Genomic DNA, 12,265 nt, shown 5'->3' on the forward strand with positions numbered 1-12,265 from the left:
AGCTTTGGCCACTGGGGGCAGTTGTTAGAATTTTGGTAAGCGCAGATTGATTTCAACTGAAGAAGTTTTGACATACTGTTGCTAAATTCTCAAACCTAAATTCTGAAATCACCTACTATGAGTGTATGTACTGTATGTGATGAAGGACACATTTCTCGGCCAGTAAAACAGTGCATTCTTTTAGGTATGCATATGAGTAGTATTAATAGATTCCGGACATACTTCATCCGGGGATGTGGGTATTGTCCAGTGACCCGAATATACAGTATGATGTAATGACAAAAATTGTGAAAATGATCTACTCTGGTTTTGTTAAAAAAGGACCATTAGAGCACAAGCAACAACTTTCTTGGTATATACTGCGTGGCGGGGTGAGCAAGAGACAGACACAATGGGTGTGGCATCAGGCCTCGGAGAGGTGTTTATTGGAAATCATTACAACAGAAAAAGGGTAAAATAGTGTCCAAAGGCTTGGGTTGCAAGGGGTGTGGGGTGGCAGCTTATGTGGCGGCCTGTCTTCCCATGGGTCACGGCGAGTGTGAGGGCAAGGTGGGCCATATCCATGCCCGTCGGCCACGGCACGTGCTCCAGTCCCCCACCGTTGCATCTAATTTGCACAAGGGTTCTGGGGCGCATTTAATTCGGTCAGAAAACTCCCCGCTCCGTTCCTGGACATGCGAGGAAGCCAGTGTGTGCACACAAGGAGCTGGCTTCCTGAGGAGAGGCATGCTCTGTATTTTTATAGCAGCATTGATAAGGCTCCTCTCACATCAGATGTGCCTCATCATCTGCTGTCCAAATGAGGCTCATAAAGTTGCGCCTCTCGTCATCTCTAGCCCACTCCTGTTGTGAGCCTGGCTGAAGGACGGCCCTAAGAGTTACAGTTGAATGAGCCATCTGACTCGTGGTTTTCCACCGTTCTTTTTAACGTGATGTCTCCTCAACTCGCGAGGGTTTATGGGATCGTAAAGTGTCCAGTCATCCGCACTTCATAGTTTGGCCTGATGTAGTAGGTCATTCTGTTATTTCTCGCTTACTGTTTTATGAATAATGAGGATTCTGACATACCACTCCATTGGCATACTGTTTTTGGCATACTACTGTATATAGAAGGGAAGTATACATATTTGGACACAGGGAGAATGATGAATCAGTGCTGTGAAACCTGTATCATCAAATACTATCTATATCAATGACTTCAGACCTTCAGAACCATGTAACATTTTGCCAGCATTTTTAAATGTTTTAATGAATTTTTGTTTCCTAAATATTTTTATTATGTATTATTTATTTTATACAGTATAAGCAAAAAGGCACTCAATGTGCTGCCAAACACAATCTCATTCACATGCGTTCAGACATTCCACAGATACACACTCAGCCATTTAATCACATGCTTTATCTGCATTACTGGAGTGAATGTGGAAAATGTGCTCAACATGAACACAAGTCAACATGAAACAGCATTCACAACCTGAGCAAAACAGTGTATTGAATGAGAACAAAAAATGTAGGGTGGGAATTTAATCCATGGTGAATTGATTGGATGGTGTAAAGTGCCTCTCTCTATGTGACAGGTGGATGAAAAATAAGAGGGCTTGATGATGTCAGCTGAAAAGGAAAGTCGTTTCAGAGGCGGAGCAAGATTACGAAGACAAACATCGGGTTTTTCCTACTTTCCAATATTGTGCACTGATAAATCTTGTACAATAAAACCAGGAACATGTAATAATAAAGTAAATGGAGTGAGTTTTGATTTCATGTTGGCAGTAGATGGAGTATGTTATTAGATCTGTTTACATCACTGCTACATGTGAATGAAAATGTTTAGTTCACTGTGTGGATCTATAGAACAATAGATCTTCAGTGTTTAAACAGATCTGTTCTCTGTTTGTGGCTGCATGAAAAATTGTGAATTCTTAAAGTCACAGTCTGGATTGTGTGGTAGTTTTGAGGCTCAGCAGACGTGAGTCTGAAGTACAGCTACAAATGTGCCCTTACTGCACAGGAAATACTTGTCAAATGATGTAAATAGACTTGCAGTTATGACTTAGTCATACTGTAATTTTGCAGGAAGCTGAGTGATTCCTCTGAGAGTTCAGTCCAGTTGAGGAGAATCAAATTTTGCTCTTTTCTGTGATGCCATTATGGCTTTGAATTGTTCTAATAGGTGTCTAATAGAGAGAATAATTCACAGCAGATGTGGTTTGGAATATCATAAGAGCTTTGGAAACATTAAGAAGATGTTAAGAGTTGAATTGAAAAAGGCAAATAATCAGGTCAGCATCTGTCATCATGACAATATTTTTATATAAACCATGATTGCTTAAAAACTCATTTAAATTAAAAAGCCATTTTCCTTCTCACAAAATGAGCATGTCACATTTAAAGGCTGATTCACACTGATCCAACCGTGTTTGTTATGGCAGTGTGACTGTTGTTTTGTTGTGCCCTAAAAGAAGATGAATAGTTCCAGACTGCAGTGTGTCTGTGCTAAACCTTGACTGTCCTGATGTTTTGTATGTCTGTGTCACAATTTCAGGGCTTCTTCTTCTTATTTGTGTCCTTGTGTGACTGAAATGAGTTTGTGTGTGTGTAAATCAGTGGTAAGAGACACACACTCTTTAAGCTAAAGGCCAAGTGTGTCATTCACTGACTTTGTGCTGCTTTAAACAGCTCATATGCACTGCATTACCTGCTGCATCTCTCTCTCTCTCTCTCTCTCTCTCTCTCACACACACACACACACACACACACACACACAAACTTGTGTTTATATCATTGTGGGGACTCTCCATAGACTTCCATGCATTTTGTGGATTTTATACAGATCTAACAATAATTTCTATCCCCTAACCCTACCCCTAAACCTAACCCTCACAGAAACCTTTTTGTATTTTTACATAAAAAAAAAACTAAAAAAAAAAACATCGTTTAGTACGTTTAATAAGAAATTTATCTCGTGGGGACTGTTGGCTGGGCCTCCTGAGCTGTTGGGTCGGATTTGGCACGAAATCGCTGACTTACACAGTTCATCCTTGCATCATTACATCATGTCTGTAAACACAGGAAAGAAGAACAGGCCGTCTCATGTTCCGACTGGAGAAACTACATCCAGTTCAGTCAGTCACACTCACACAGTTCAGGACAGCCCTTTTGTGCATGATCTTTCCGTGCACACTCTTTGAGGAATATTTCAAGGTCTACTCATCATATTATGTTGTGTTGGGGCTCGTTTGAATCGGGATAGTCTGCTGTAAGATTTGATACATCATTGACTATGTTATATGTATGTTTCAGGAAGTAATATGGAAAAACGTGACAAAAAGACACTCCTGTTTATAATATTTATTTGTGTCAGTGGGAATTTCATACAGTAAATCTCACTGCAGTTTGGCCTCTGAGTGAAAAAAGTTGCTCATTGCATTCTACAAATTGAGACCTTTCCAACGATATACAACACATGGCTATCTCATCTTTTTTATGGTTTTACCAATTCTGAATATAATTGTTGTGATAACAAATGTATAAATGATGAGAAGAAAACAGCAAATTAAAAAATATTATTGGGGTCCTGGGTATCTCAGCGAATATTGACGCTGACTACCACCCCTGGAGTCGCGAGTTCGAATCCAGGGTGTGCTAGTGACTCCAGCCAGGTCTCCTAAGCAACCAAATTGGCCCGGTTGCTAGGGAGGGTAGAGTCACATGGGGTAACCTCCTCGTGGTCACGATTAGTGGTTCTCACTCTCAATGGGGCGTGTGGTAAGTTGTGTGTGGATTGTGGAGAGTAGCATGAACCTCCACATGCTGTGAGTCTCCGCGGTGTCATGCACAACAAGTCATGTGATAAGATGCATGGATTGATGGTCTCAGAAGCGGAGGCAACTGAGACTTGTCCTCCACCACCCGGATTGAGGTGAGTAACCGCACCACCACGAGGACCTACTAAGTAGTGGGAATTGGGCATTCCAAATTGGGAGAAAAGGGGATAAATATGAAAAAAAAATAAAAAAACATTATTTAGGAATTGGTGGGATCATATATATGCATTATAAAATCCAGATTCTAAGCTTTAAAATTACACCTATTTTTTCAGATCAAGTAAGTGGTTATTGTTTATTGTATATTTGTTTTCGGTGTGGTTGTTTCAAGGAGCACAATACGACGATACTTGAACAAAAATGAGCAGCATGGTCGAGTTGCCAGAAAGAAGCCTTTACTGCACCAATGCCACAAAAAACCTCGTTAAAATATGCCTGACAACACCTTGACACGTCTCACAGCTTCTGGCACACTGTAATTTGGAGTGACGAGACCAAAATAGAGCTTTATGGTCACAACCATAAGCGCTATGTTTGGAGAGGGGTCAACAAGGTCTATAGTGAAAAGAATACCATCCCCACTGTGAAGCATGGTGGTGGCTCACTGATGTTTTGGGGGGGGGGGGGTGAGCTCTAAAGGCATGGGGAATCTTGTGAAAATTGATGGCAAGATGAATGCAGCATGTTATTAGAAAATACTGGCAGACAATTTGCATTCTTCTGCACGAAAGTTGCGCATGGGACGCTCTTGGACTTTTCAGCAGGACAATGACTCTAAGCACAAGGCCAAGTTGACCCTCCAGTGGTTACAGCAGAAAAAGGTGAAGGTTCTGGAGTGGCCATCACAGTCTCCTGACCTTAATATCATCAAGCCACTCTGGGGAGATATCAAACTTTGCATGACCTGGAGGCATTATGCCAAGATGAATGGGCAGCTATACCACCTGCAAGAATTTGGGGCCTCATAGACAACTATTACAAAAGACTGCACACTGTCATTGATGCTAAAGGGGGCAATACACAGTATTAAGAACTAAGGGTATGCAGACTTTTCAACAGGGGTCATTTCATTTTTTTCTTTGTTGCCATGTTTTGTTTTATGATTGTGCCATTCAGTTATAACCTACAGTTGAATATGAATCCCATAAGAAATAAAAGAAATGTGTTTTGCCTGCTCACTCATGTTTTCTTTAAAAATGGTACATATATTACCAATTCTCCAAGGGTTGTGCTCAAAAGTTTGCATACCCTGGCAGAAATTGTGAAATTTTGGCATTGATTTTTAAAATAGGACTGATCATGCAAAAAACTGTCTTTTATTGAAGGATAGTGATCATATGAAGCCATTTATTATCACATAGTTGTTTGGCTCCTTTTTAAATCATAATGATAACAGAAATCACCCAAATGGCCCTGATCAAAAGTTTACACACCCTTGAATGTTTGGCCTTGTTACAGACACACAAGGTGACACACACAGGTTTAAATGGCAATTAAAGGTTAATTTCCCACACCTGTGGCTTTTTAAATAGCAATTAGTGCCTGTGTATAAATAGTCAATGAGTTTGTTAGCTCTCACGTGGATGCACTGAGCAGGTTAGATACTGAGCCATGAGGAGCAGAAAAGAACTGTCAAAAGATCTGCGTGACAAGGTAATGGAACTTTATAAAGATGGAAAAGGATATAAAAAGATATCCAAAGCCTTTGAAATGCCAGTCAGTACTGTTCAATCACTTATTAAGAAGTGGAAAATTCGGGGATCTCTTGATACCAAACCAAAGTCAGGTAGACCAAGAAAGATTTCAGCCACAACTGCCAGAAGAATTGTTCGGGATACAAAGAAAAACCCACAGGTAACCTGGAAAAACACGGTGTTGTTGTTTCAAGGAGCGCAATACGATGATACTTGAACAAAAATGAGCTGCAGGGTCGAGTTGCCAGAAAGAAGACTTTACTGCGCCAATGCCAAATGAGACCAAAATAGAGCTTTATGGTCACAACCATAAGCGCTATGTTTGGAGAGGGGTCAACAAGTATTGTGCTCCTTGAAACAACCTATGAAACATTATATAGAGCTTATTAAAGGTAGTTAACAAAAGTATTTTGTTACATTAAAATTAAAATTATACCAATATTTTAATATTAATAAGTTAGGTAATAATTTGAGATGACTTTACTTTGAAAGAAAGAGAAAAAAGGAAAGAAAGAAGATTAGATCTTTGTTTATATTCAGGCGTGGTAGTGCACTTGTCAAACAACTTTATAATGAAAACACTTGAAGTGATTTTTACATTTAACACCATTTTACTAAACTAACTTCTCAGTCTGTCTGGTTTCATGCATGACTGTAGTTTGCATTTTTGAATAATAAGTATCCTTATATGCCACACTATAAATATGTGCTTTATTAGGTTTCTTCTCCGGTCAGAGTGAGAGTATTTTAGTTCAGGCAGTTGGCGAGACAGCCTTCTGCAGGGGTCCTTCAGTCTCAGTGTTTACAGTAGAGTGAAGCACGTGTGTGCAGCTTCTCTTCAGTTACTGCCTGTCTCTGAGTACTTTTCTAATAAACATCATGAGAGTTGTTGCGTTGATCAGGTAACTTTCATTGCACGTGTGTTTATTACGACACAACATGTATAATGCTGTGAAATATATTTAAATTAATCGTAAATCCATCATCAGTTATTACCAGTGATTATAAACAGTGTTTACACTCAAGGGTTTGACAGAGAGGAAAGCATCAGTAATATATCGAATTTAATGTCATTGTGAGTGTGTTGTGTTTGTTAAAGACAGCTGTTAAAAGATGCTGCAGTTCAAATTCATATTATTCAATTTAGAATAAAATAAAACCAACACTGCAGTATGAATATTATTTATATGTGTTATTAGTTGTAGTAAAGACAGCAGTTTTAAATACATTTTTGATCGAGAATATGTGTAATATATTCGTATATAATATCTGTTGTCATTGTGTTTGTGTGTTTCAGTGGCGGTAAAGACAGCTGTTATAATATGATGCAGTGTGTGTCTGCTGGTCACTCTATAGTGGCACTCGCCAACCTCATGCCTGCTAAACATGGTAAGATTAGATAATTACACAACATTCTGGGTTCATTCTGTTTCTGGTTAGTTGATTTGACATGATATACTTCTTAAAAGATTAGAAAACAATCTTTTCTACTCCCTGTCTAATTATTATGCACACTAATTTAGACATGACGTGGAATAGTTGTATTTTTAGAAATTGGTCACACTGCAGGACCATTTTAAATGAACTAGTGAAGGCAAAAGATTGAAATATGTTATTTGCTGACTACAACTATTATTTTCACCATTAAGGTAAATATGTTTTGTCTGTCAGTTGTTTCAGATGAACTGGACAGTTACATGTATCAGACTGTGGGGCATCAGGCGGTCGAGTTGTATGCTGAAGCGTTGGATCTGCCGCTCTACAGACGCACTATCGAGGGCTCGAGTCTGGATACCGGACGAGAATACAGCCAGAGAGATGGAGATGAGGTGGAGGATCTTTACCATCTGTTGAAGCTTGTCAAGGTAAACATCAATAGCAACAGACTCTATATGTACAGTTGAAATCAGAAGTGTATATACACTTAGGTTGAAGTCATTAAAACTCATTTTTTTAACCATTCCACAGATTTCATATTAGCGAACTATAGTTTTGGCAAGTTGTTTAATACACCTCTACTATGGCAAACATGTTTTCGATTTTAGTGTCTAAAGTTGTTTTAATATTTTTTTTCCTGTGGCTTAAAGTAAAAAAAATGTTTAAGAGGTTTAACCGTCCGGAGATGGTGGGAAAAAATATCATTAAAAGCTCAAATTCATGACAAAAAGAATGTTAGCATAAGTAGTTAGGAATAATCTTTTATTATTATTTCTTAAAAAATAAGCAGTGAAAACTCTTTGCTTCTGTCGGTGTCCCATTCACCCTGAAGGGGTTTATTTTGGGTTAACCAGCTGACTGTACATTATCCCCCTTATTACACGGCTACTAACACAATAAATAAATAAATAAATGGACATGAAACATTGATTTGAGTTGAAATGATGTAATTATGTAAAAAGAAGTTAATCACTGTACAGCTAAATTCCACCTCCAGTTTGAGTTCTGTTGGTGTCATTAATGACCGTCTGAATGCTCATTATCCAGCTTATTACAAGACTGCTTGCCAAGTAAATAAGTAAATGCACATGAAAAATGTATTTGAGTTGATATTATTTTGGTATGTTGCTTGTAGAGATTGCACAGTGATGTGAGAGGTAGGAAAGATGACTTGCAATACCCAGATGTGTGGTCTGATACATATAAATCCCCAGATGTGTGGTTGTCAGACCGGTAGATGCTGCCACTGACCAATCAGAATCGAGTTTTTCAAAGACTAATTTCGATTTAAAATATGAATATTTGAAATACTTTTGTCCATCAATTCAAAGTCATGTGGTGTAACCAACATGCAGTTTGTCATTGTGTTGTCATGTGACAAAAAAATAAAATTAAACTGAGAAAAGAGACTCGTGACTGACTATGTGGGACGTTTCTAAAAAATGCAAATCCAATATTTTGACGTTTTTATGAAAAGGCACATTTTGTTCTAGTCAAATGGTGTAACCCTGAGAAAACTTCTTGATATTCTTGACTAAATCTGCATGATATTTGTTAAATATGTTTCCTTGAAAAATATGTTTGAAGATCTTTTCATTTAAATAAGGACTGATTGTGAACGGTGTGCAGGGAAAGTATTTTTACTTGATGGTTACACCACATGACATTTTCAAAGTCATTAATAATAATAAAAAAAAACATGTATATTAATATAAATTTCTACAAACTTGATGTGTGTTTTAAACTAGAATTTGAAAAGATTTCTCAGGATTTTCCTGATCTCATGACCCATTTTCACTGAATTACATCTCACGGGTATTAAAGGTGTATACAGTGTGTGTAATTTCCGCACTACAAGCGTCAGCCGTGATTATCTGTGTTTAAATTCCTGTACTGCTTTAATGAAGAAGGGACTTCTCAACATATTACATCTGCTAGTATTCAGACATCATTTGACACTGACTTTTCCATATTTCAGTAGTTCTGAAAAAGAACCAGTTCTCAATATCTGTCTGGAGCTCCTCCTGTGTCCTGATCACTTTAACCACACAGACTGTTGAGTGTCCTAACTTGCTGTTTTCTGAGTTTATCTAAACATCCACAGGGTCAGGGGTCAATAGGTCACAGGTCGTTGGTCAGGGGTCATCAGATAGGCTGTCCATATATTGTTGTGTGCGCTCTCACTGCTCTGTTTGTTAAACACATTTCCTGTCTGTAATAGAGCAGCAACAGAACGCTGGATTGGATGGCTTTAATATTTATAATATAGAGATGAAATATTAGCTGAAATGTTGATAGCCCTCTTAAAGGAGATTTCCAGGTTTAATACAAATTAAGCTCTACCTACGGCATTCATAATATATCGGCATATTTATTGATCAGTTAAATATAATTTAGACTTGCCTCTTTTTTTCAGATGTTTTTCAGAGTTTACACAGGCGCGCACGCACACATATGCGCACACACACATATATACACACACACACACACACGTACTCCCATACATACACGTACACACACACACTCGCATACATACGCACGTACACTCACATACATACACACACACACGTACACGCACGCATGCGCGCACACACACGTACACACACACACACACAGTTGTAATCTATGGACATTCTAGAGCATTTTTATCCCTGCGCATGAATGACATGAATTATTATTTTCATATATTCTTCTGTACAAATAGATTTGTTATTTGTGCTGTAAAGTTGTTTAAGTCATCATGATTGGTGTGGGACTATACTGTTCTTTGCTGATGATCATGTAGTTATCTATCACGGTCCTATACTTGGATTTTTCTTTGTGTAAAGATCCTTGTATTCTTGTGCATCTCATGCTGCAAAAGTTATCAGGTTTACTGGTTTTACATAGTCATGACAGGTTAGTAGTGTTGTGTTTACATGTTATAATGTTTAAATCCTCTTGCTATACTTTTAAAACGGTGTGTGTTTAATGTGTATTGCGTTGGCCTGTTTACTTGCATTGAAAGTGTTTTAATGTCTCAGATTTTAAAGCAAAAATTAGCTACAAAGTGAAATTGCTGTGAATCAACAACAATACGCCACAATTGCTGTCAATGGAGCTTAATGTGTATTTAACCCACAACATTTCTTTAAGCTTCTTTTTTTATTACATTATTTTAATAAAAAATCAGAGAGAATTATAAACAATTATATTAATTGCCATACTGACAAAAATAACCAAATACAAAAAAAAAAATTAAAATGTTGCTATGACCAAATTAGTCCACGATATTTTTATTTTACTTTGTCTTTTTTTTGTCAAGGAGTGTGTGTCAGTATGAGTTTGATTTTATGGTGAAAGAAACTGTATGATAATGAGCTATTAAAATCTCTCTTCGATGAACAGAACAACTTTAACATCAGAAGTCTGATCGGTTTAAGAAGTGTGATATTTTGAAAGATTCTTCCAGCACTTTGACTTTAATTAAATGTTATCTTTTGGGCAAATGACACATGAACATTAAGAAATTTATTTTTTTAAGGTGTGTGTGTGTGTGTGTGTGTGTGTGTGTGTGTGTGTGTGTGTGTGTGTGTGTGTGTGTGTGTGTGTTTGATGGTGCAACAGTGCCATCTATAGCTGCAGCTTCAGCAGGTTTAGTGTGCATTTCCTCTGAAAGATTCTGTCAGGAGTGAAAAGGGATCATTTTCTCCAGTGGTATTGTCAATAATAAAGGCCATTTATACCTGTCTTTATGCAGCGCTGATAATCACATGCGTCGCTGTAATATGAGAATCTCGAGTCATCTGCTGATGGGATTGAACCCTTAACCCTGTGTTCACTTCAGTCAAAGACTTTGTTGTGTTATGTGTCTGTTGATCGCAGGATATTGCAGAGATTGACCTGCTCTTTTCGTTAAACGTACATCTCAATGGTGTGATTCCAGACGGAGATTCGGCTTTATCTGACAGCGTGTGATTCGAGTTTCTCCAGAGACAAAATTAGATGACTTTGGATGTGTGTGTAGGACTGTTAGTCGGGAATCAACATCATAGTTTGATGTCATGAAAGGGTTAAATATAATAATTCTGTCAACATGTTGTTTCAAACCTGTTTGAATGTTAGCTTCAGTCACCATTCACTTTTATTGCATGGAAGAAAAATGCAGTGAAAGTGAATGGTGACTGAGACTGACTTTCTGTTAAACATATCTCTTTGTGTTCATACAGGTTTGGAACAACATGAAGGATTGAATTCACCTTCTGTACATTCAGTGTTTAAAGGTGGAATGTGTTAAGAATATTGTTGTGTAGTTATGTCTGTGTGTATTTGTGTGATTGACAGATATGGTTGTCGGAGGTGATAAAAATCTTTTAAACATCTCATTTAAAACACATGTTTTGTGAGTTTGCAGAAATATAATCTTTGTGTCCATGTTGTTTTCACATAATTGTGATAAACATTGGTAGTATTTTCAAAAAAAAAGAAAGAAGAGGAGACAAACACAATGTCTTTGACTTGATCATGAGGTGTAATCAAGTAAAAGGTATTAAAATACTTTAATTGCTTCTGGAATACATGAGTGTACACAATATAATCTTTAATTTCACAAAGTTTTCAAACATTTTTTAATGTAAATTTTTTTTAATCAGTAATTTCAAGAAGTTTTCTCAGGGTTACGCCACATGACTTGAACAAAATGTGTCTTCACAGAAATGTCAGAATATTGATATAGAGTGTCTAAAGGGGTCTCATCAGATTTATATTTTTACCTGCATGTTGGTTACACCACATGACTGATTTAATGGACAAACGTTTTTCAAATATCAATGATATTTCACTGCTTTTTTTTTTTACTCGTGCCAACATTTCTTTTTTTTCAAGAATTTCAGCTTTTAATGAGACTTTACTGTCTCTGGACGGTTTCACCTCATGACATTTTTTACTTTAAGACTATATTTTTACTAAAACAAAAATATCAAAATTACTTTGAAGTCAGTAAATGAAAACATGTTCATCACCAGTGTAGTCAAGTAATTGTTTTGTGTGAATTGCATTTTTATATATATATATATATATATATATGTGTGTGTGTGTGTGTACACTGCCGGTCAAAAGTTTGGGTTCACTTGACTGAAATGTTTCTCATGATCTTAAAAATCTTTTGATCTGAAGGCGTATGCTTAAATGTTTGAAATTAGTTTTGTAGACAAAAGTATAATTGTGCCAACATATTAATTTATTTCATTATAAAACTAAAATTTAATAATAAAAAAGTTTTGAAATGGATGACTTGGACCAAATAATAAAGAAAAGCAGCCAATAAGTGCC

General features: G+C 37.1%; 1 protein-coding gene across 3 annotated transcripts in view; it reads left to right on the forward strand.

Moving 5' to 3' along the window:
* Positions 1 to 6,318: 6,318 nt before the first annotated feature.
* Positions 6,319 to 12,265, forward strand: part of dph6 (diphthamine biosynthesis 6) — a 108,295-nt gene continuing 102,348 nt past the window's right edge. For all 3 annotated transcript variants that reach the window (XM_051723208.1, XM_051723209.1, XM_051723210.1), the window contains exons 1-3: positions 6,319 to 6,420; positions 6,816 to 6,907; positions 7,190 to 7,383. In XM_051723208.1, the coding sequence (XP_051579168.1) occupies positions 6,398 to 6,420; positions 6,816 to 6,907; positions 7,190 to 7,383 (309 nt within the window). In that variant the 5' untranslated portion in view covers positions 6,319 to 6,397. The remainder of the gene's footprint in view (positions 6,421 to 6,815; positions 6,908 to 7,189; positions 7,384 to 12,265) is intronic.

The sequence above is a fragment of the Myxocyprinus asiaticus genome, chromosome 17, assembly GCF_019703515.2.
Source record: "Myxocyprinus asiaticus isolate MX2 ecotype Aquarium Trade chromosome 17, UBuf_Myxa_2, whole genome shotgun sequence".
Classification (NCBI taxonomy): domain Eukaryota; kingdom Metazoa; phylum Chordata; class Actinopteri; order Cypriniformes; family Catostomidae; genus Myxocyprinus; species Myxocyprinus asiaticus.